Source organism: Akebia trifoliata, chromosome 5 (assembly GCF_017979445.1).
Source record: "Akebia trifoliata isolate Shusen 1 chromosome 5, ASM1797944v1, whole genome shotgun sequence".
Lineage (NCBI taxonomy): Eukaryota > Viridiplantae > Streptophyta > Magnoliopsida > Ranunculales > Lardizabalaceae > Akebia > Akebia trifoliata.
In genome coordinates, this window is record NC_141379.1 from 3,731,614 (window position 1) to 3,755,755 (window position 24,142).

At 33.2% G+C, this 24,142-nt stretch overlaps 1 protein-coding gene and 1 pseudogene across 2 annotated transcripts; both read left to right on the plus strand.

Moving 5' to 3' along the window:
- The first annotated feature begins 11,051 nt into the window (after positions 1-11,051).
- LOC147401069 (polygalacturonase At1g48100-like) lies at positions 11,052-15,006 on the plus strand (annotated as a pseudogene).
- A 3,273-nt stretch (positions 15,007-18,279) lies between these two features.
- On the plus strand, positions 18,280-23,850 carry LOC147401070 (ADP-ribosylation factor 2-like). 2 transcript variants are annotated; one of them, XM_086442203.1, is made up of 7 exons: positions 18,280-18,433; positions 19,169-19,338; positions 20,139-20,209; positions 20,516-20,635; positions 23,119-23,237; positions 23,357-23,438; positions 23,589-23,850. In XM_086442203.1, the coding sequence occupies exons 2-7, from the start codon at positions 19,191-19,193 to the stop codon at positions 23,592-23,594; spliced, it is 546 nt and encodes a 181-aa protein (XP_086298329.1). In that variant the 5' UTR covers positions 18,280-18,433; positions 19,169-19,190; the 3' UTR covers positions 23,595-23,850. The 2 variants fall into 2 exon arrangements, with proteins under 2 accessions (XP_086298329.1, XP_086298330.1); XM_086442204.1 differs by having other exon boundaries at positions 18,407-18,507.
- Positions 23,851-24,142: the final 292 nt, after the last annotated feature.

A 24,142-nucleotide genomic window follows, 5' to 3' on the forward strand; every position in this document is an offset into this window, starting at 1 on the left:
GTATGCATGGGTAAGGCTGTCAATGGATTAGATTTGGATTGGTCAAATCGGGGTCGATTTGGAACCAATCTGATAATGATTATATCGGATCCGCAATTGATTCGATAAGTATTGGATTGGGTTTTTATTGAATCATAATATTAAGATTCAAACTTGATCCAATAACAATCGAGTCAGATCCGAATTGAAAAAAAAAACCCGATTTGATTTATAAAATTTAAATAAACTTCATATATATATATATATATATATATATATATATATATGATAAAACACGACTATAAGTCCACTTTGAGGGGATACATGTTCCATTTGCTACAATTTTAGGGGGAGGGGGGGAATCACATCCATAAAATTTTGTGAGGTCTAAGATACTCATTTTATTGTATTTCTTTTCTACTTCTTCAACTTTATTGTCTATCATTTCTTCCCCTTCCCATTTTTCAATAACATCTATCTAATTTTATTATCTTTCCTTTATTACCCATTTTCCATTATATTTCCTCTTTTATCCTTTTAACCTATTTTATTGTTTTTCCTTATCTCCCATTTTCTTATTAATATCTCTCAAACTTTACTATTTTTTTCATTTTTACCTCCCTTAAACTTAAAAAAGATGCTCGTGCTATAGGCACTAGTGAAGTCTAATTTATATAATAAAACACAACGAGAGGTCCCAACTTGGCTATAATTTTGTGGGGGCTACATGTCCCACTCCATCTACTGTGGAGTGAAGTCCACATTATACCACTTTAATGTATTTCTTCTTCACCCCCTTCAACTTTCAACTTTGTTGCCATTCCTCTTCTCCCACTTTTCAATAATGTCCTTCTAATTTTATTATATTTTATCTTTTATCCCTTTTTTATCAATAATATTCTTACTATATTTTCTATTTTACCCCTTTAATCTCAAAGAGGATGCTCATGTCATAGGCATGGGACAAACTCTAATATAATATGTTCGTATAATTTCTAACATTTTATTAGATTGGGACATGATTAATTTAGATCTGATCTGATAAAATATCATTTTGGAACCTTATCAGAATTTACATCATTAACCCAGACCTAAAGTTATCGAATTGGACCATATCAGATTTCAGATATGATTCAATCCATTGACAACCATATGCATGGGGTTTGCAAGCTGGATTTTATCACATTGTTCCTAAGCAGTTCCATTGGACTAGGCCCCTAGAAGGGTCCTATTTGTTTGACTACTAGCAACCTTCTTATGTTCATTCTTCTCACATTGAAGTGAAATTCAATGTGAGAAAACTGAACATGCCAACAGACTTCTTGACTGCAATTTTTCCTTATATTGATGGATATTGTGTTAAAGGATGCCAATGGGCATACCCACATAAAGATATAAATGTTCTAGAAGGTTTTCCAAATATTTTTTTTATCATACCCCCTTACAAGTAGGGTTGTCAATGGGTACCATTTAATCGAAATTGAATCGGAACCAGAATTGAAAACCCCGATTCTAGATCCCTTTTTATTGGAACCGATTAGAGCTGGGTTTAAAATGAAATCGAATCGATAGGAACTAAAACTATTAGGTTCCAAAATAAATGGAACCGGAACCAAATCGCGGGTATTCGAAATCAATTTATTTTGTCATTTATTTTCATACTATAGAAGATTTAAGATATTTTTTATTTTAAAATAAATGCATCTTATATACAATTCTTCAATTTTTCGTATAGATTATCGATTGAAGCTTAAAATGAGTTATTCTTCTAAAAATTTATTACTTTTAACAAAGATAAATTTTTTACTTTTGAAAAAAATTATTAATTTGTATATTTAGTATAATAAATTATAACTAAGTTAATAATTCTATTGATAATATGTTAATTTTTTAAAGGAAATTTTTTGTTATAATGATTTGAAATACTTTTTTTGTCATTCGATTCTTAAGAACTAGAACCAGTAGGTACTCGTGATTTTTGGTGGTTTTAGTTTCGATTCCATTTATTTTGGAATCGGACCTGGAACCAACAAGAACCGAATTAATATTAATGGTAATGGTTCTAAGTTCCTTAGGAACCAATCCAGAATCGACCCATTGACACCCCTACTTACAAGTTGGAATAGGAAGAATTTTCCAAGAAAAAAAAAGTATTATTACACCCCCTTACCCATGCCAATTAGGATAGTTTCCTTTTAAAAAAAAGTAAATAATAAATAAAATAAAAAATACTAAAAGATACCCTAAGATCTCTTAGATTTTCATAACTATTAGCTTTTAAAGAAACACAAAGTCTTTCATCTTCATCTCTCACACACATTTTAGCATCTTCTATTTAAAGTGTTATATATATATAAGGGTAGCATTCAATGGCTAACTTTTTGGCAAAACATTTTTCAAAACATGAGTTAGAAGTTTTGGAATGGGCTGATTTTTGGTGAGGATGATCTCTACGGTGAGGAGATCATCCTCACCAAAAATCAGCCCATTCCAAAACTTCTAACTCATGTTTACAAGTTGAAAAATCGTGGACCGTCCATTTTTTGTAAATTATTTTTGATGGGGTTAGAAGTTTTGAAAAATGTTTTGCCAAAAAGTTAGCCATTGAACGGGACCCATATATATATATATATATATATATATATATATGAATCAAATGGATGAGGATTCCCAAAAAATGATTAGTTTTCATTTTTTTATTTATTTTTAAATAATCCCATATTGATCCTGAAATGAAAAAAGAAATTAAATTTTGTGTTTGTGCGTTAAAAATTTTCAAATAATAATAATAATTACAATTACAAAATCCCTTTTTACATTATCTCCGGTCTCCACTAACCCCTCTCAAGTTTTTAACTCACAAAAAGACCCCATTTCCCCTTGGGCCTCAATTTGTATCGAGCCCGCCCTGCTCATATAAATCCTAACCCCCCAAAAATAGAAATCCAGCCAAAAAGAACAAAAGAGATAGTTTCTATTGCACCCCAACTTTTACTTATTCTCACTCATTCACTTATGGGTGAATCTTCATTTCGCGAGTTAAATACGATGAACTTTCAGTTTTGGTATACTATTCCTTTTATTTCCCAAACCATGTTTTTAAAGTGAATTCGTCTCTTTTATAATATACGAATTCGTGAATTTGTCACTTTTATAAATTACGAATTCATTGATAAAATACCAGTGATTTCGCCTTATCAACGATCTCACTGGTAATTTATCAACGAATTCATTGGTTATGTATAAAAGTGGTGAATTAATTGGAAAAACATGTTTTGAAAATTAAAATAAAGAATGTACTGAAATCAAAATTTGGACATAAGTTGTGCACTTTTTGGGAAAAACCCCTTCACTTATTTTCTCTATTTTTAATTGGAGTGAAATAAGTAAAAGTTGGGATGCCGATAGCAGCTCTATAGAAAAAAAAAAAAAACTCCTATTCAAGGGCTGAAGATATATAATATTTGGAATCACAAATATTGAAACAAAGTCATCAAGTTCTAGATTCTAAAATTGATCTTTTAAAACAATAATGACAACATCGCCATAATCTGATTCTAACAATCCAAAATCATAAATCTAACGATCGAATCCCTAGTATGGAGTGTGTACCCCTAATCAAATTATGTTTGATGATAACCATAATCTGTCTTGTTAGTTATATAACGAGGCATATAGTTTCTAAAAACTAACCAATATCTTTACCTATTTACTATTGAATTTTGTTCATGAAATGTTTAAATTGAGAGCTATTGGGGCGAGAGCCTTATTATTGAGGATGATCAACAATGTTATTTTACTTCTTTAGTTATTTTTATTTAGACTTTGCATCCTTACCATGTTTGGACTGAGAGAAGTGGAGAGAAGAGAAACTCATTAAGAGAAGAGAAATTCAATTTCTCTCTACCATGTTTGGAGTGACAAGAGAGAACTTAGGATAATTTTGAAATTTGAAAATACCTTAAAAAGAGATCAGGGGTAGAGTTGGAATTATAAAACATTTTAAAAGGGTTTCTCTCCATTTTCTCTCTTCTCTCCACTTTTGGAGAAAAAAAAAACTCACCTTATTTTCTCTTCTCTCCATTTCTCTCAATCCAAACATGGCCTTAAAAGAGTGAATTTCAAAAGATGGTTAAATGTTGACCCAGACCTAACTAAAGTCGATTTGAAGATGGTTCGACATTAGTCCTAATCGCATTTAGACCTGGGATTAGAAGAAATTTAGTTTTTATTACATAAGTAGAGTCATCATTTGCATCAACAGGTTGCAGAACAATCAACCAGATCTGATAATTAATTTTATGTGTGGATTGGATATGGTTTAATGATAAACTTTGGGTATAAAATGATTATGGATCCATTCTTTGCCTATCCAACAAGAAATCATCTAGATCTACTCCATTTACCTTTTATTAATGGGACAAATTATTTGCTTATTCGCAAATGATTATCACTACATGAAAACTAGAAATTCGACAAGAAAATTTGACCCAGATCAAGGCCCACGAATTTTAGAAATTGAATTTCGACGGTCTAAGACCGTTGAAAATTTTTATGTTCTCTGGTTTCGATGGCTTACAGCCATTGAATTTCGATCCATCGAAAAAAAAAAAATCGATAATGAAAAATTGTGTATAGTGGTCAACGATCCTACCTAGTGGGACCCTTTCATGTTCTTCATCAACATGGATATTTATCTCAAAGTTTTAAGATCAGGTAAAAGAGTATCATTTCTCGATTCAATTATGTCTAGAGTCACATATTTTTTGGAACAGTAGAGACATCTTTTGTTATTAAAAGTGTGTTCATATCTAATTTTTCTTTCTCAATCCTCGTTATTTTGAGTCTTCAACTCTCTCTTTTGGGCCTTACCTATTTTTTCTATCTGGGATTGTAATGAACCTTCGTTGAGTGTGTCCAATTGATTTTCTCTTAGTTTGTTGTATATTGAAGATTTTCATATATTTTCTCTAATGCATTCGGCTTTAAAGTGCTTTGGCATACAAATGTTTCACCCACTCTTACATAGATCTACTCATAACGTTGACTCTTTAATATAAGACTTTGATGATGACGATGTAGGTGGGCATGGTAGCTTGGATTTAAAATGTCGTTTTACACTTAGGTCTAGGGAATGATGAAAATGCTCAAATCTAATGGCCAAAGTCTCCAAGAAATTGATGTTGGCATCTAAGTCCACCAAAAATGGTGGGCAAAAAATTCATTGGATTATAAGGCTTGAAATGAAAAGAAATGTGGGTACCTGTTAAAAAAAGGGAAAATTACATTAAAAAAATAATAATAAAAAAGAAAAAGAAATACTTAATGCAGCCTAATATAGCTTTTCTTGCTAAATGCCCCAAAATTATTGACGACAACTTAATAATGCAATTAGGAAGTTTATTTTTAACCTGAAGAAAAGATGTAAAATACAAAATAAAATAAAAACATCTCTCTAATATATGAGTCCCGTTTAAGTGCTAACAATTTAACTAGCACGTTTTATCCTACATGGGCCAGAAGTTTCATAATGGACTTATTTTTTGTGAAGATGATCTTTATGATGGGTTTGAAGTTTTATCCTACATGGGTTAGAGGTTTCGGAATGAGCTGATTTTTTGTGAGGATGATCTCCTTGTCATAGAGATCATCTTCATAAAAAATTAGCCCATTCCAAAACTTCTAACCCATGTAGAATAAAACGTGTTGGCCAAAACGTTGGCAAAATAGTTGACATCTGAACGGCTCCATATGTATATAAACTTATGAATTTAGTCGTACACTAGTGAACAAACATACCCATCATTTTGAGAATTTAGTCGTCCATGTGTGATACGGTGCCTTGTTCTCTAAAAAATAAGTTATTTATATATTTTTCTAAAGAAAAACTTTATTTTCCTGAAGAAGTTGTTATTCACTATAAACTATCTCAATCGTGAACCAACAATCATTTCATTGTTTGATAACCTTAAGCGATGAACTTGCTCAAGGATTAATTTAATATGTAATATAAATCCTTAAGATTTGGATTATCTATCTATTCATAATTACATCATACATGCATGAACCGAATCAATTAACATTTTTATAATATTCGAAAGATAATGAATATTCAACTTAATGTTATATATATTACTCTCTAATGTAATACATATTAGTCAACAATCAAACCGTGATCTCTTGCTTAGTTCTCAAGTTAAAGAATTGCTAGATCTTATGTCAAATCTATTGGCTGATGACTTTCAACATAAATAATAAGACAATAATCCTAGTTCTAAGACCTAATTGTGAGAAAGGAACAAAAGGACCCCTAGGCATATAGGCATGAATGAGGATTTTGAGAGGGCTAAAGTTCACGAGCATGTGAGAACAAATGGATGACCAAACAATTTCAAGAATAATTAATTTCAAAAGAAGAAAAAAAATCTAAATAGTTAAATTGGTGCGTAAAAAGAGAAAAAATGATAAAATTGGAGGGGTGTTATTAAAAATCTTTGAGACTGAAAGGGTAAAAGAGGAAAGATAATAAAGTTAGAGGGGTATTATTCAAAATAGGAATGCGTGAAGGAGAAGAGTAAGGACAATAAAATTGAAGATGGGGAGGAAAACAATAAAGTGAAATTATTATAGTTGACAGGACGTTTATCCCCCACAAATGAGCCCTACCTTTGTGTTTTATTATATAGATTATAATATATTTTTTATTATGAGATGAATTAGTTGATTCTTAATCACAAAGTATTATATTTAAAACATTACAATTATTTAAATCATTAAAAATTTAATTATTTATTTTATATAAAAATATTTTTCAATAGATTAATGTTGGAGTGACCTCAGTGGGGGGGACATCTTGATCTGGTGGTGTGTACATGCCCATAGATCGTTTCTCCGAGATACGAGTAAGACACATCTAGGGATATGTGCACATCACCACGTCAAGGTGTCCCTCATTGAGGTTCTTTTAGCACAACTCTTTTCAATATTTTCTAAATAACGAAAGAATCTTTGACGTCAAATGAGTCATTTTGATGGATGATTCATATTGATCATCGTATAAACTTTTAAAATTAAACCCCAACTAATTCTGATCTTTATTATTATAATGAGAGAAGGCATGCAGAGTATAACTAGTTCGACAACAAAATTTGGATCTCATAAATGCCCCCACCTTTACATTTAAACTTATTATAATTAGGATCATTTTGATTGAAAAGTAAGAAAATTACAATCTCACACCCTCCAATCATGTTGATTAATGTTTAAAATTACAAAACTATCATTTTTTACTATATAATCTTAAAAAAAAAAAAAAACTCTAATTAATATTTAAAATTACAAATAAATCCTTTTAATACATGGGCATTTGCACATGCCACCTTCTAGAAAACTTACAATTTTTTTTTTTCTTTCAGAAAAGCACTTTCTTGATCGTAGACCCCACTAATGTAGATCTCAAAATTTAAAGGACTTAAAAAATAAAATAAAAAATCACCATTGAATTAAATTTTAAATTTGCCATTCGGTGGTGGCCACCATTTTCAAAGTCTTGAAATTGAAAAAGAAAAAATTGAATTTGTGTGTGTGTGTGTCAAATCTTGTCTACACCATGAAAACGACTCTTGTTAGGATTTACCACCTTAATCAGTTCAGATGGCAAAGAGATTCTTCACTAGTTATGGAAGCATTTGTTGGGGTTTGGATGGCCTATGATATATGCATATATTGTCATCTTCGTGCACATAGGCTCATCAGACCATTTATATATATATATATAATATATATATATATATATATATAGAAAATTTTCAAAGATTTGCCCACTTTTGATGCCACATTTCTTGGCTTTCCAGACAGGCTTTGATGGGTCTCTTGACTATAATCATATTTGCATCCCATCTATACAAATAATTCAGATAAAAAAAAAAAAAGGTTTTGTAGAAATAGATTTCCTTAAAAAATGTTTGTTGGTGTTAAATTGTGTTAAGGAATATTGAGGGCATATGTCACAATATTTCACTTACTAAGTTCTCAAATTACAAAAAATACCCTTTCATGTTCAATAATTTTGATGAAAATCCCTAAAGGTTTTTATTTCATTTATCAATGAATCATCTTATCTTTAAGTTGTAGTAACATCGGTCGGTCCATAATCAGAGTTATATTTCTTCTACAAGCAACTTTTATTCTTAACCCACTTATCACATCCAAATCCCAATTAAGATAATATTTTTTCTTTGAGTTTTGATAATTTGACTCACTTTTTTTTATACTTTTTATGGACTCTCCCCTCACATCATCGTATAAAACCATAAATATGCGTCCTTGTGTATCTTAAAGCAAATGATCTATAGTTAGTAACGTCGGTCGGTCGACAATAAGAGTTATATTTCTTCTACAAGCAACTTTTATTCTTAACCCACTTATCATCCAAGTCCCAATAAAGACAATATTTTTTCTTTGAGTCTTGATAATTTGACTCACTTTTTTTGTATTCTTTATGAATTCTCCCCTCACATCATCGTATAAAATCATAAATATCTGTCCTTGTGTATCTTGAAGCAAATGATCTACAATTATGTGAGGGGAATGTCCAAAGAGATTACCGAAAAGTGAATCAGATTGTCACGACTCTAATTCTTTAATTGAAAAATCTAAAATATCTTTAATTTTTACCAACAAAAGCTATCTTTTGCATTTTTTATTTAATTTTGTGTGTGTGTGTGTGTATGGGGGGGAGGGGTTGAAGACCTCAAGAAATGGTATTTTATCATTCATTGGGCTCTTGGATGTTTTACTTGGACAATTCTAAATGATGTACAATATCTTTGAATAATGAAGTATCTTATACATAGTTTTAAAACTCATCCGAGACTAAGATGTATCGCTCGAGTTAACTAGGTATTGGAGTTGAACGAGACCAACTCACAAGTCACTTTTTTTCACTTAAGTTTTAATGTCTCATGTTTAATTTTTTGATTTTTTGAACATGACATCTCAAACGTATCGGAAAATTCGTCCAAGAAGACTCAGTATTGGGCCTAGACGAGACGAGATGCGAAACCGAATTTAAAATCATGATCCTACAACCATCCAACAACCAATAAAATAGTGCTACATTCTGACTCCAATGATGTTGAATTCTAGAAGAATCCTTTTAATTTTCTCAATTAAACAATTACACACCAAACATGAAATCTGTGGGCAATTTAGAGTGGTTTTCTTTTTTTTATTTTTTTATTTTATCTTTTAAATTAATGGAGTTATGGGTTTTTATTATTATTAATATGTACATGGCTCTAAAATTTATATAAAGAGATCACTATTGAGACCCAAGTTTTATTCTAAAGGGCTCTTATCATCTCCATTTTCAATTTTAGTTTTTGTTATTAAAATTATAATATTATGATTAAAATATTAGAAGAAAAAACCCTAATTTCTAACTTCCTGCCTTAGGGTTTCTGGCATTTGTTGTTGCTTAAGAAAACAAATTACATTTCTCTCGCCCGTGACAGGCTCATGTGTCACATCAAGACATTTTTCTATAACCAGTTCCCTTCTTAAATTATCACACTAACATGTTTCTTTGACTTTATAATTTACATGATTGGTTGGAAGAAAAGAAAAAAAAGAAGAATAATAATATAATTAAATAAATAAACAATTAGACGACGAGATGACATTATGGTTTTAAAACTCATTTTAACTCTCGTCTCGTCTATGAATAAGATCGAGTTATCTCGGATTAGACATCCAATTTATTTGAGTCGGACGAGATTTAGTATAATATTTTAAAGTCAGAAAAAATGCGTTTGAGACTAGTTTTCAATTTGTCTCGTTGGTGGATGATAACGAGATGATTTTGGACAAATTGTCTCGGTCTCGGATGAGATTTAAAACCATGGATGGCAAAGCATTACTCATAAATAAAGAGTGAAAAAAAAAAAAAAAAAGAAGTTGATTGAGACATACCATTCCACGTTTTGGTCAATAGTTGTTTTTAATTTAATTGATGGAACAAATGGATTTTTCAAAGAAAATGAGATTTGTCTAATAGATCATTTTCATAGAAAAATCACTTTTCTTGAAAAGAGATTTTTACATATTGGTAAAAATAAATCTTCATATGACTTGGACGAAAGATATTCTCATCTAACAAAAAAATAAACGTCTTTTGCACTAGCATTTTCCAAGATGAAATCAAATCATGAAAAAGATTTCGTGATCCATGTGTTCTTGATGTCTTTTGATGTGGATCCAAATTACTGTATTTCGATGGATGACTTAAGCTTAAGGATTGACATTTGAATCCATTGTACTTCCATAGGGACATTCTGGTGGGTTTAGCGTTTCAACGTCTGTGAATTTACTTCATCATATTATCATATGTTGTGACCATGCATCACTGCGCGAAAAAGGGTAAATTGAACGTCAAGATCAGTTGAATTTGACTAAATTCGATGGATTTTAGTGTCAAATTTACCCTTTTTTTCACGTAATGATCGATATACATGCATGTGCTTGCTAATCTCGCTTTGTTGGTCAACTTGGTTGGCATAATAGCCATGAGTTCAAGATCTAAAGAACCAACCAACTAAAAGGAGAAAATAGATAATGAATTAGAATTATACATGTGTTTGTTTTCTGTTTTTTTTTTTTTTGTTGTTGCAATATTTTAAATATTAGAATTTTAAACTTTGAATTCGTTGCATCGAGATTGCAATATTTGGGCTGGACCCATATCCACAACAAATCCAAAAAATCCATGCATGAGCAACTAGATATCTCCGAGCGACAAATTAACAAATGGCGTAATGGTCCCAATGACAATGGTTAAATGAATATCAAACTAATATAAAAATAAAGTTAATAAAATAAAAAGTATTTAATAAATGAGAAAAGGGAAGGAAGTATGGAACATTAAATAATAAATACCCAACATTATCAAAGTTTCTGGCTTACATGTACATTGAGTCATAAGTGCGTTTCATCACCCCTCTATTTAAACCCAACCATTATTCTTTGTTTTGGATATAAAAATTCAAACATCTCTCTCTCTCTCTCTCTCGAAAATGTTTGGGTTTAGTCTGAAAAGCCTTACACTTGTCTTTGTACTTGCATTTCTTGTTTGGTCCTCCACCATTGAACCTTGCAAGGCAAGAAGAAGCAAGCATAGGAGACAAAATATAGCTTCCTCAGCCTCTCTATCTCAAGAGAGGAAGAGTCATGAATGTACTAACCACCACAACAGTGACGGAGATGGTGGTGGCGGGTCCAAATCAAAATCCCCGTCGTCACTAAGAAAAGAACTAAAAGAAGAAGCTTCGCTACCATCAACAGTGGTTGCAACAGAATCCAATGACGAGCGTTCCACCATCTTCAATGTGTTAGATTTCGATGCTAAAGGAGACCAATACACTGATGACACTAAGGTGATTTGTGGTTTCAATGATGATGTTTTTCTTATAAGCTACTTATCCAAAACGTTTAGAATTTAAAGGTTGGTAGAATAATGTGATTGACACGATCACGATCAAGTGGTTCATAATTTATTAATATTCATTGATTAATAAACATATAGTTTGATTAAATATTTATCAAATCTTTGCACGTTTGAGATGCGATATGATTATGAAGTGATGGAAGACTGTCTTATCTTTATTCTTTAATCTTTAGTTTCATTCATTGGTGAAAACATTAGTGAGATCTTCTTCACATGGCCACATGGACAGAATTTTCAAGTCATTAAGAGGGTATTTTGGTCAAATAAGCTCCTCATAATCAAATGAGTCGTGATAATCTGACTACTCCACGTGGCATACTCAATCGACTACCTGACATGAGAAGTTTTAGAGCTGTAGATTTGTGCTCCTTGGGATACACGGTTCCCTCGAGATACACTTTTTAAATGGGGAAGTGCAGCCGTGTATCCCAAGGAGCGCAGATCTACTGTTTCCGAACTTGTCACATCAGGGTAGTCGATTGAGTTTGCCACGTAAGGTAGTCAGATTATCACAATTCGATTAGGCTTGGATGAGTATCTGAAATACCCTCTTTTGTTTTCTAACAGATGACATACCCTTTGAATGCTTTCTTATACAAGAAATCAATGAAAAATTATCGAAATGCCCCCATGTACAAATTCTAGTAAAAAAACCTTGATTTTTATTCCTAAAATGTATCACCTTCATGAGACTTAAGGGTTGAAGAACATGACAACTAATTTTATTTTATTTATTTATTTATTTGATTGAAGACTTGTTTTTTTGACAGAAAAATCAAGGATAAATTCTCAAATAATTATAAATTTTTTTGGTATTTTTGAAATTTTGCTGATGTTGACAAAGTCATCCAAAATATTGTTAACATTACGTGATAATTATGTCAACATTACTAACATTTTAGAAATATATATATATATATATATATATATATATATATATATTTTAATTATTTGGGAATTTACCCAAAAATCAAAGGGGCATTTATGTCATCTTTTAAATCCACTTCAAAGGGCATATTATCAGTTTGAAAATACAGGGATATATTTAAATCACCAAAAGATTAATTAATAAAATCTTTAGCGTATTAGATTACACCCAATATAATAATAATGTTAAAGAGACAAAAAAGATCTTATTTCATACGGTGGGACCCCTATAAAAGGTCAATATTCCTACAATAACAGTATACAATTTTTGCTTGTCAAAACTAGTTGTACTTTTGTTCTGGTGCAACGCAGGCTTTCCTAGCTGCATGGGCTGCTTCTTGCAAGGTGGATGGATCGACGATCGTAGTTCCATCAGAGTACATATTCCTAGTTGGACCCATCTCGTTCGCGGGCCCAAACTGTGAATCAAATATTGTATTTCAGGTGAATCTCTTACACGATCTATATAAATAGATTACATCACCATCTACTCAATCATATAGAAAACTTGTATTATCACTCCAATTTTCATTATGACACACCAAGATTTGAAGCTTAATATGGTGCCTAATTGCTTATTTGATATGCTAAACAATATTACCAATTGGTTTGTAATGAGATACACTGACAATGATAAAGTGTATCTCATGTACCTTAATACAATGCATCTTGTTCTCTAACAACTAGCAATTTATTGATCTTGATGTATCGGATTTCATGCAGTTGGATGGCACGATCATTGCTCCTTCAAGCTCTAAATCTTGGGGATCAGGAGTGTTGCAATGGCTCGAATTCACAAATCTAAAAGGGATTACAATTCGGGGTGGAGGTACCATCGATGGTCAGGGTTCGGTCTGGTGGAAGGATTCACTCTTGTACTCAACAACTTCGGTAATGAATTACCGCCCTTTGTACAATGGAGTGAAAATTGATTTTCCTAGAAAATACAATTTGCATGTATATATGATTGCACATTCTCACTAGAAACATATTTTTCTCCAGAAAACAAATTTTCCATCTTGATTGAAATATTCCTTCACCCAACTCCCAAGAAAATTTGGAGAACAAAACTCTCCTGATGATATTTTCCTTGGTGCCAGTGACAAACACATTCTAAGGGAGTCTATTTTATAGGGATCCTTTTTTTCCTTGAAAATTGTTTTTTCAAGAAAAATATTTTCTCAATAATCACAAACACTCTTAGGAAATTTTCAAGGAATAACCATGTTTTCCTTTGATCAAATTCTAGCAGATAAGCCGCAATCTTAGCGAAAAAATGCCAAGCACCAAGCCAACAGTAAGAACTCTTTTCATGACCTCACTATTACAATAATAAGATGGTCATAATTTTTTATATCATAATTAAATTTTGATGTTTTTTATAAAAAAATATATATATATTTTCGATGTGTAGGCATTGAGATTCTACGGGAGCTATAATGTGACAGTTTCGGGCATAACAATTCTAAACAGCCCACAGTTCCACCTCAAGTTCGACGACTGCATTGGCGTGCAGGTTTTCAACATGAGCATCTCATCCCCTGGCGATAGCCTCAACACAGATGGAATTCACCTCCAAAACTCCAAAGATGTGTTGATCCACAACACCAATCTCGCTTGCGGTAAATTTTATGCACATAGAAGGGTAGTTTTGTCTTTTCATCCTCCCTGGGATATCAACGCACATCAATACCATAAGAAATGGTTCTACATAAAATTGAATGGAGGAACGAAATTCGTTCAACGGACCCCAAATTTTTAGTATAAGTCTTCGGTTGAACCCAACCAGACCAAGTGACACTATCTTTCTCATGTAGGACACACAACCTACGTGTCTGACACATGCACGTCTCAAGTATTGCCTGACAAGGCAATTTTTTCGGTGAGCATTGGGTTATGTGTTACCTCTACTAACACGGTTTCCTAATTGCATTAATGTTCAGGGGATGACTGTATATCCATACAAACCGGTTGCTCAAACGTATATATACACAATGTGAACTGTGGACCAGGACATGGAATCAGCATTGGAGGGTTGGGAAGAGATAACACCAAAGCATGTGTTTCAAACATCACTGTTAGAGACATAATGATGAACAACACGTTGAATGGTGTCAGGATCAAGACATGGCAGGTAAACCCATCAAATAAATTAACTCACTAATTTCCTTGTTTATCCAAGTGAGATTTGAAAATTTCAAATGTTTCCTCCATAGGGTGGATTGGGTTCTGTTCAAGGTATCATTTTCTCAAACATTCAAGTTTCTGAAGTTGAATCTCCCATTGTGATTGATCAATTCTATTGTGATAAGAGTGCTTGCAAGAACCAAACATCGGCAGTGGCTCTATCGGGAATCACCTATGAAAATATAAAAGGGACATACACTGTAAAACCTGTACATTTCGCATGTAGCGACAGTTTACCATGTGTGGATGTCATTCTAACCAACATAGAACTAAAACCCATTCAAGAACGCTACCACTTATATGATCCATTCTGTTGGAAGACTTTTGGAGAGTTGAGGACTCCCACTATCCCTCCGATCGATTGTTTGCAAGTTGGCAACCAAATTCAGTCCAATCGTGATTCATGTTGAAACAGTCCTGGCATTTTATGGTGTATTTATATGTTCGGACATGAATTTTCAACCCATTTGCACAATTAGTTGTTGACTAATGAGTATATATTTAGGTGATAATAGGTTATAAAAATTATTGTTTACTAGGGTTACATCGATTCTTGTTTCGAGAGAGAATAAAAGTATTGTTTCACCATCTCTAGAAAGTACATGCAACCTTGTCTCAATTGTTACAGTTCGTGAGGTTTTCTCCCATTAATGAGCAAAAGATGAATAATGTGACATATTTGGATTCCAAAAATGTCCCCACCTTAACATATAAACTTAATATAAACAGGGTTATTTTGGTTAAAAATAAAAAAAAATTGTAATCCTTCAAAATTACACCAGTATTCTTCTTTTTAATCAAAATTTAGAATTACAAATTAGCCCTTTTGACACATGTACATTTGCACATGCCACCTTCTAGTAACACATAAAGAGAGATGCATAATACATTAAATGAATCTCACAACCGCATCCACAAATGCACATTTTTGATAATCTATGATTAGGTCCTAAATAAAAAATAAGGCACAAAAAAAAGTAATAATAAGTCCAGAATAACAAACAAATACATAGAATCAAGAGTTAAAAATCTCGTCTTAAGGCAACATTTTGGTCAGGAGAAAAACAGACCGTCTAGATCAAATTTATTCAATGTTTTGGGGTTAATGTTTTGTAACATTTTCGATCGAAAGTAAAATGTTTCACCTGAAAATATTAGACACAAGGAGACTTGTCTCCAACATCATATATCAGTCACATGGTCCATGTACACATCAATCTGCACCTATTTAATAAGAATAATGATTTTCTAACGCCTCATATGACACACGCCCCCATACACCCCCTAACGTGGCATGTGTTAGAACCATAGATTCTTTCATTGGGATACACAATTACACATATTTATGAGGACGTACAATTGTGTCTCCCAAGGGAAAAAAATCTATGGTTCTAGCCCATGCCATGTTAGGGGGACGTTAGAAAATCACAACTCATTTAATAAAACAAAATTTATACCAAGAAGTAGGTAATCTTAATTAATCATCTGCTCTAGTAAAAAATTTTAAGGTGAGAACTGGGGTTTCTCTTCAATCTCTATTTTTCCAGAGACTGAAGTAAGTTTTGCCCAAGAACCCCAGAGATTGAAGGGTTTCGTGAGATGGCCAAAACCACACCTCAGAACCGGTTGGTCTTGAGTTTGAATCCCACCCTAGGGGCCACCCCTAGGGATTTAACCTTGAAAGTACTTGGTGCAAGTGGGGGAGGGGACAAGATGTGCCCTAAGGACCAATGTTTTAAAAATTGGACCGGTCATTGACCTGTATGTTTACACGGGTTGGTCCAAAGCGGTCCAACTGGTGGGTCTAACCAGTTGGACCCAAATATGAAATATTCAAAAATATTTTAAGTTTCTTTCTAAAATCAAGTAACTTTTACTTAAAAAACATGGTCTAATGTCACATAATAACAATAACTTTTACAATAATAATAATAATAATAATAACAAAAATTTTTTCCAATGATTTGAATTTGAATGTAAATTTAAAATTTAAATTTAAGAATTTAGTGAATGTTCATTTTCAAAGCATGGATCATGCCTGAAAATAATAATTTTATTTATTTATTTTTAATTTGATCTAGACATGAGTTTTAGGCATGGACGGAGCTAGTAAGGAGCTGGTGGGGGTAATTGCCCCCACAAAACTTTGAGACACTCCTATATTTTCAATTAATTACTTGTCCCATTCAAGTTCTTTCAACTATACATCTAATCATAATTTGCCCCCATTACAAAAAAATCCAGGCTCCGCCCCTGGTTTTAGGGGTTGTCTTACTAAGCATGTGGACCCAACAATTAAAATCTTACTAAGTTTGATCATTTTCCATTAGTTTGTAAGAAAATACCTAAGGTCGAAAGTGCATGTCATCAATTTTAAAACATAGGAGCTATTTCAAATATTCACCAAATTGTAGAGGGGTATGGAAACATCACCCAAAAGTTGGATCGGTCCTTTTACAAATCCAATCGGGTAATTGGTCGAATCAATTTAATCAGTTGAATTGGACGGGTCAATTGATTTTTTCAAAAGTGGGTTTTTTTTATGTTGACTCGACCAGTAAAAGCGAACGGGTCTGGTCTGATTTTTAGAACATTATCAAGGACTAGTTGGGTGCTATAAGAGAATTAGATACTTCCATTAAATAAATAAATAAAAATTTACTCCAAAAATATATTTTGCTAGACAAACAAGATTATTAGTGATAAAAAATAATAATTGAGTCTATAATTGATTATGGTTGTGAATATAGTAATCAAGTTCATTAGGATAAATTAGGCAAAAAATGGTCGTACAAGTTACAGGAAATAGATACTCAATCAATATTCAATATCGATTAATAGAACTTTTCACCAAATCGGTGTTCAATCTTCAACTTTAAGGGTATGTTTGATTGCATGGAAAGTCACTTTCCATGGAATTTGAAATCCATGGAAAATTAGTTGTGGAAAATAGGTAGAGTTGGAAAATCAAATTCCATTGTTTGATTTCACTTGGATAAAATCATGGAAAAAATATGAGAAAAAATAAGAAGAGGAGAAGGAGGATGTGGCGACGGTGGCTGCGACGACGGCGGCGGTGGCGGTGGCTGCTACGACGACGATGGTGGAGGCGATGGCGGTGGCTGCTACGACGACGATGGTGGAGGCGGTGGCGGCGACGACGACGACGACGATGAAGGTAAGTGAGGAAAATGGGGGGAGAACTTGGTGATGGTGGTGGCGGAGGAGGTGAGGGATGGAGAAGAAGAAAAATAAGAAGAGAGAGAGAAGGTGGTCAGAGACGGAGCCGACGGCGACGGCGATGACGACGACGGCAAGGTTAGTGTAATGGTGGTGGTGATGGTAGTGGTGGTAGTAGGGAATAATAGATGATGAAAAACATGGGTGGATTTCATTTTCCCACCCATATGGGTGGGAAAGTGAAATCTATGATTTAGTGGACTTTTTGAATGGGGTGGAAAATGAATTCCATTTCCATGTGCAATCAAACACTTGAAAAATGTCATTTTCCATGAAAATTGATTTTCCACCTTATTTTCCATGTGCAATCAAACATACCCCTAAGTGAAATTTGTTATTTTATGAGATGTTTATTATTTTTTATTGATAATTCGTCATCCGCATCAAATTAATTTCTCTGTGATAGTTCCACATCCATGGATATATTCTATTCCATTGGTTCACAAAGTCTACGGTGAAGGAGTCTATCTAGCATTTAATTTGATAGGTCATGAGATAACAAATTAGACTTCTTTTGCTTTCTGTCTTGTATCCTTCCTTGTTGACCATCTTCCGGTCTACATTTTGCGCATCGGTGAACTCTCTCTCTCTCTCCAGGTAGATTCTCTTCGCTTTGCTTCGTTTCTTTTGATTTTTAATCCCTAGATCTATCTGGATAAGTTTGATTCATTGTACGTTGTTCATGTATTTCTGAGATTAATCAAAGGATCTCGATTTTTTGACTTATTTGTGGTTCGATTTGAGGTTTTCAGATGGAATTGAGTTTTTATGGTTTTAGTTAATTGAAAGAGTTTTGTTTAGTGAGCGCGTCTGTGATTTCTTTCTTGAGATCGATTGGATCTGTTGGAATCACTACTGTATTTCTAATTCTTCGTCAAATAATGTTTCTCATCGGATCTGAATTATCGATGGATCTTACTGTCTGAGGATTCTAAGATGATTTTAAGATCTCTGCTTTCTGGAGTTGATCAGGATTTTATCTTCATATCTATTCGATTGGAGTAACATCTCTACTGGAAATTATGTTTTAATTGAGGAGTTTTTACCGATTTTAGGGCCTTTTGGGGACATTTCTTGGTGTTTTATTGCATTCTGTATATTCTATGAGACTATTATAATCTCGTGGAAGCGCTTTTATTTTATTTATTTTTGAAATTCCTCTTGACATCATTTGATATGGAAATTAAATTAATTAAATTAATTAATTAATTTTTTTTTTTAAAGTTTGTTATAGTTGTAATATTTATTTTATTTGTTGTAGTGTTGATCTTAGTATTTTTGGAAAATTTTGATTCACTAAATTATAGTTTTTATGTACTTTCATGTTTGGAGGGATTGGCATCGAGACAGAGAAATGGGACTGACTTTCACAAAGCTTTTTAGCCGGCTTTTTGCCAAGAAAGAGATGCGTATTCTGATGGTTGGTCTTGATGCTGCTGGTAAGACTACCATACTGTACAAACTCAAGCTGGGAGAGATTGTGACGACGATTCCTACCATCGGTAAGTCTTGATTATAGGATTTTTTTCCTTTCAAATGAAATGTTGTTTTTACTATAATATTGAGTTATTTTCTATTAGTGTATATTATTTCTCTGATTGTCTGTTAATTTGTTGTATTTATATGTGATTAGTTGTGATATCTAATGATCTGGAAATCCTAAATTGTTATAGTTTGTTATGATTAATTGTATGACCATTTATCATTTTGAAGTCATCTACAGCGAGGTTTTGCTTATCTTCGATGATTGAGTTTAAATGAGTAGCTGTATCATGGTTTTAAAACTCGTTTTGACGTCTTGTCTCGTCCACAAACAAGACCGAGTCGTGCGGACAAGATTTTAAAAAAATGCCTTGGAATTCGAACAAACCACGTCTTTGAGACAACTTGTCAACTCGTCTCGTTGGTGGATGTTACTCGGTCTTGGACGAGATTTAAAACCCTAAGCTGCTTTTATATCTAATAAAAGTTCTGGAAACAACCTATTTAAAAACAAGTCATGGAGACTACCTTATACTCTCTTTTAATCCCACTAAGCGGAGGCTGCATATGGTTTCCTTGGAATACTTGGAAGAATCTAAATTATTGTTTCATTTTTTTTTTTTTTTTGGTTAGATTGATAAAATTTAATCTTTATAGTTCGTATTTATTAAGTGATCCTTTTTTTTTTTTTCCAACCAGAGGACTGAAATTACCTATCAGGAACTTTATGCTTTTTTCAATGCATCGGTGTGGTTCTTCATAAGTTTAATTTCATTAATGACAATGGCTATCATTCCAATAACTAGCTATTCTTTTGCAGGATTTAATGTGGAGACTGTGGAGTACAAGAACATCAGCTTCACTGTCTGGGATGTTGGTGGTCAGGACAAGGTATGAATTTTTGTTATTTGTTTCCAGGGTAAATACTCTTCTTCTACCATTTTTTGTTATGCTTTTATTTTTTCTTCCTTTTCAAGGCTTATTAACTTGATATGTGTAGCTGAAATAATGGGGTAATACTATAAAATTATATTGGTCCTTTCTATAGTTTTATGTCTATGATTACATTAAATTCGTTAATAATTTTTTACTAGAGTATTGGTTAGAATCTTGGATTCCAATCAATTTGGTGAAGGTTCGACACATGGTACCTCTTCAAAAAATAAAAAAATAATGCTATTTTTTTTCCTTGAGCAGATCCGTCCATTGTGGAGGCACTACTTCCAAAACACCCAAGGTCTTATCTTTGTGGTGGATAGCAATGACAGAGACCGAGTTGTTGAGGCAAGGGACGAGTTGCATAGAATGTTAAATGAGGTATGTTGTCATTGATTATGTATGTTGAGAAAATTCAGTACTTGCAAATTATTAGGATGTTATATTGGATTCCAATCAATTTGGTGAAATCAGATCTCCAAGCTGCAAATTAGTTCTTTAGCATTTCGCCCATCCTGTTCTATTTCAGTTTTGCTGGAGATTTCCGTCCTTTTTCTTTTCATTATCATTATTGTGGATCATACAACATAATATTTCTCTACCAAATCTCTAATTCAGACATTTGGTTTAGTTGAATAATTCTATTTCAGCTCGTTGAAGAGAGTTTTCTCTCTTATTTGTATTGACTGTTGTTTGCTTGTCTTGATATTCTTTCTGACATGATTTTGGGAAGGTTTTTGTTTGCCTTTTTAAGGAATTTATGTAGTTTTGTTTTAACACAAATTTTGATTGTTTGGTGTTTGATTACCCAATATTGATTGGCTTACTTGTCCTTAAAAGCACAATATTTCCATTGGATGAGATCTTTCTGTAAATTCTTTTGGCAGTAATATTGCCACTTGGATGATTGGGTTGTATTGGGGGGGTTATCTTGTTAACCAACCAAGTAACCCACTACTCCAGAAGACCAATCTGTTGGAGAGGGGGAGAACTATGCATACAAGAGGGTCACAGGACTTAACTGGGGTATGACACATCCAACAATGGAGGAAAATATACACTCAAACACTCCCCCTCACCTTAAGGGTGAAAATAATCCCGTGACCTATATGAACCTAGCGCTTTGATACCATGTTAACCAACCAACTGCTCCAAAAGACCGATTTGTTGGAGAGGGGGAGGACTTTGAATATAAGAGGGTCACTAGACTTAACGGGGTATGACACACCCAAGAGTGGAGGAAAATATGCACTCAACAAATCCAAGCCCAACTTGACCTGAGCTTGGATTGAGCTGCTATATTCTTGACCGAAGGCTGATGCATGTTAAGTCATTGAACAGAATATACAAGTTGAAGAGTTCTAAAAGAGTGAAAGGAAGGCCCAAAAGAATGTGGATTGAGATATAGTGAAAACAGATATATGAACTCACTTTCAATAATAGGATGATGTGTCTCTGGACAAAATTGAATGGATAAACAAGATTTGTTATAGCTGACCCCAAATCTTTGGGATAAGGCTTCAATGGCGAGGGTGTCAATGAAAGAAACACAACTAGAAAATTTATATTTCAGCAGTTTTGAGAAATTAAACAATGTAGTTCTTAGGATCCGAAGATAGCTCCTCCTCCTCTCTAGGTTTCTTAATCTGCAAATTGAAAATCCCACGTACCCAATGACAGATTTTAAAAAGTTAAACAAACTGAGAGACCAAGACTTGAAACACGAAAGGTGCAAGAACAAAACTCTAAGATTCAATTACCCTAAAACCCTAAATAAGGGCATGAAAATCTTTGACCTTGGAAAGAACAGGGAAGCCAGGTAATTCTTTGATCTTGGAAAGAACTAGATCCCCCAATTGATTCTTTACGTTTGCCTTATAAAGGTTTGGTTGGGTCAATAGGGTTCAGGTGAGCGATTATTCTAGTATCAAGATAATGATTTAATTTTTAGAATTTGTAAATTTTAACATCGTAGAACTCTTATGGACACACCATCTCAATTATTATTTTCAAATATAATTTTGTTACGCAAAATTGCCAAGGGACAGACTACAGTTAGTTGGAAAGTATTCAAAATTGGTTGCTTTCTTGTATCTCAGAAGAGCTTCCCTTCCAGCATAAGAAAACAGGTCATGGTGGGTACTTTGTTAATGGGTTTTCTTTCTGGAGGTTCGAGTTAACGGCAAGTTGTGTACTGCTTTGTATACTGCGTTACATGGACTCTTTTAAAAGAGTGAATTAAATACATGTATTCTCACCTATATGCTGTATAAATTTAATTTTTTTAATTTAGTGCCCAGTATGCGAATCTATTTACAGTGTTTGTTGAATTCGATACTCCATAACCGTGTCAAACTCTGGCACTCTTACCTTATCTATTCATTGTAGCTCTTACGATTTGTTACTTTAGGAAGCTATCTCTGATGTCTATATACAATTCTCTGCGATGAAGCAATTTTCTTGAAACAAAAACTGCTGTCACAGCACCTAGTTCTGGTGATTCTGGATCTTTCTGTTATTAGCAAGTCTAGTTGCACAAAATGATTTTTTTAATAATATTTTTAACAGATTTGATAAGGTTTTAAGTATGAAGGCGGGATTTTGATCCCAATTTTTTTTTTGAAATGGTACTGGTGATGATAACAATGATGATTTGACAGTTTTTTATGTGTTTTGTTACTACGACCTTCCTGATTAAAGACTGAATCTCTGTGACCATGATCTGTCCTCTGTTGGTTTCTTTGTTCTATGCTTCTGGACCTGTCATCTATCAAAATATTTCAGTGCAGAAACTCCATAGCCGCTATTGATAAAGAAAAGAAATAGGTGAAAGGGGCTAAATTTCATGTATCTTTGGTTGTCAGGATGAATTGCGAGATGCTGTTTTGCTCGTTTTTGCCAACAAACAAGATCTTCCCAATGCAATGAATGCTGCAGAGATTACTGATAAACTTGGCCTCCACTCTCTCCGCCAACGCCACTGGTAAAATTTCATTTTTGTCTCGTCCATTGATATAATCAAATTTGATTTTTAATTTTTGTGACTCTTGGTCATCCTAGTAATCCTGTTAGAGATTAAAATGTTTATGGTGATCTTATCAGGTACATCCAGAGCACGTGCGCAACCTCCGGAGAGGGTCTGTATGAGGGTTTGGATTGGCTATCCAACAACATCGCTAACAAGGCAAGTACTTGAAAGACCCATTCTCCTTTCCTGAGCTTGTAATCTGTAAACCAGGCATCAAATGATGGCCAACTCTCTCAAAGTGCCCTTATTTAATAAATTTCCTTGAATCACTTGATGTTTTATCCTTCTATTTCTTCTTATTTGCAGGGTTAAGGCAAGAGAACATCGCACTTTATTTTGGATTTTGGGGATCAAAAAAACAAAAAATCTAAGCTTTTGATTGGTTGTGCTTGTGGTGGGATGATTTCTGAATTAGCATATTTTTCTTTAGGACATTTTGGTAAGAGTGCTGTTATATATGCTCTAATGGATTGGACATACTGCTTTATTACTAATCCTTGTAGCTGTAATTTGAAACTTATCTGGTATTGCTATCTCTATATGAAATAGGTTCCCTTGCTCTTGTAAAGGATTTTTCTAGAATTCTTCTGAAAATTGATGATGAGGAGTTTGACAGAACATAGTTTGTTCGAGTACCCACTTTGAAACCGTTTTGCGAATTGTGAGAAATATAAGCTAAAACACCCTAGAAATCTGAGGTAATGCAGAACCCGGAACACTATCTCAGCCGAAGAGGAATCTGAATGAGCTAAAACTTCCTTTTCTCAGAGATGAAACCCAATCTAGTATTTCTTCTTGGTTTTTGTTGAATGTAACTGATTTCACTACTCAAATCGATCGTCTTTCAAGTGCAGAAATCA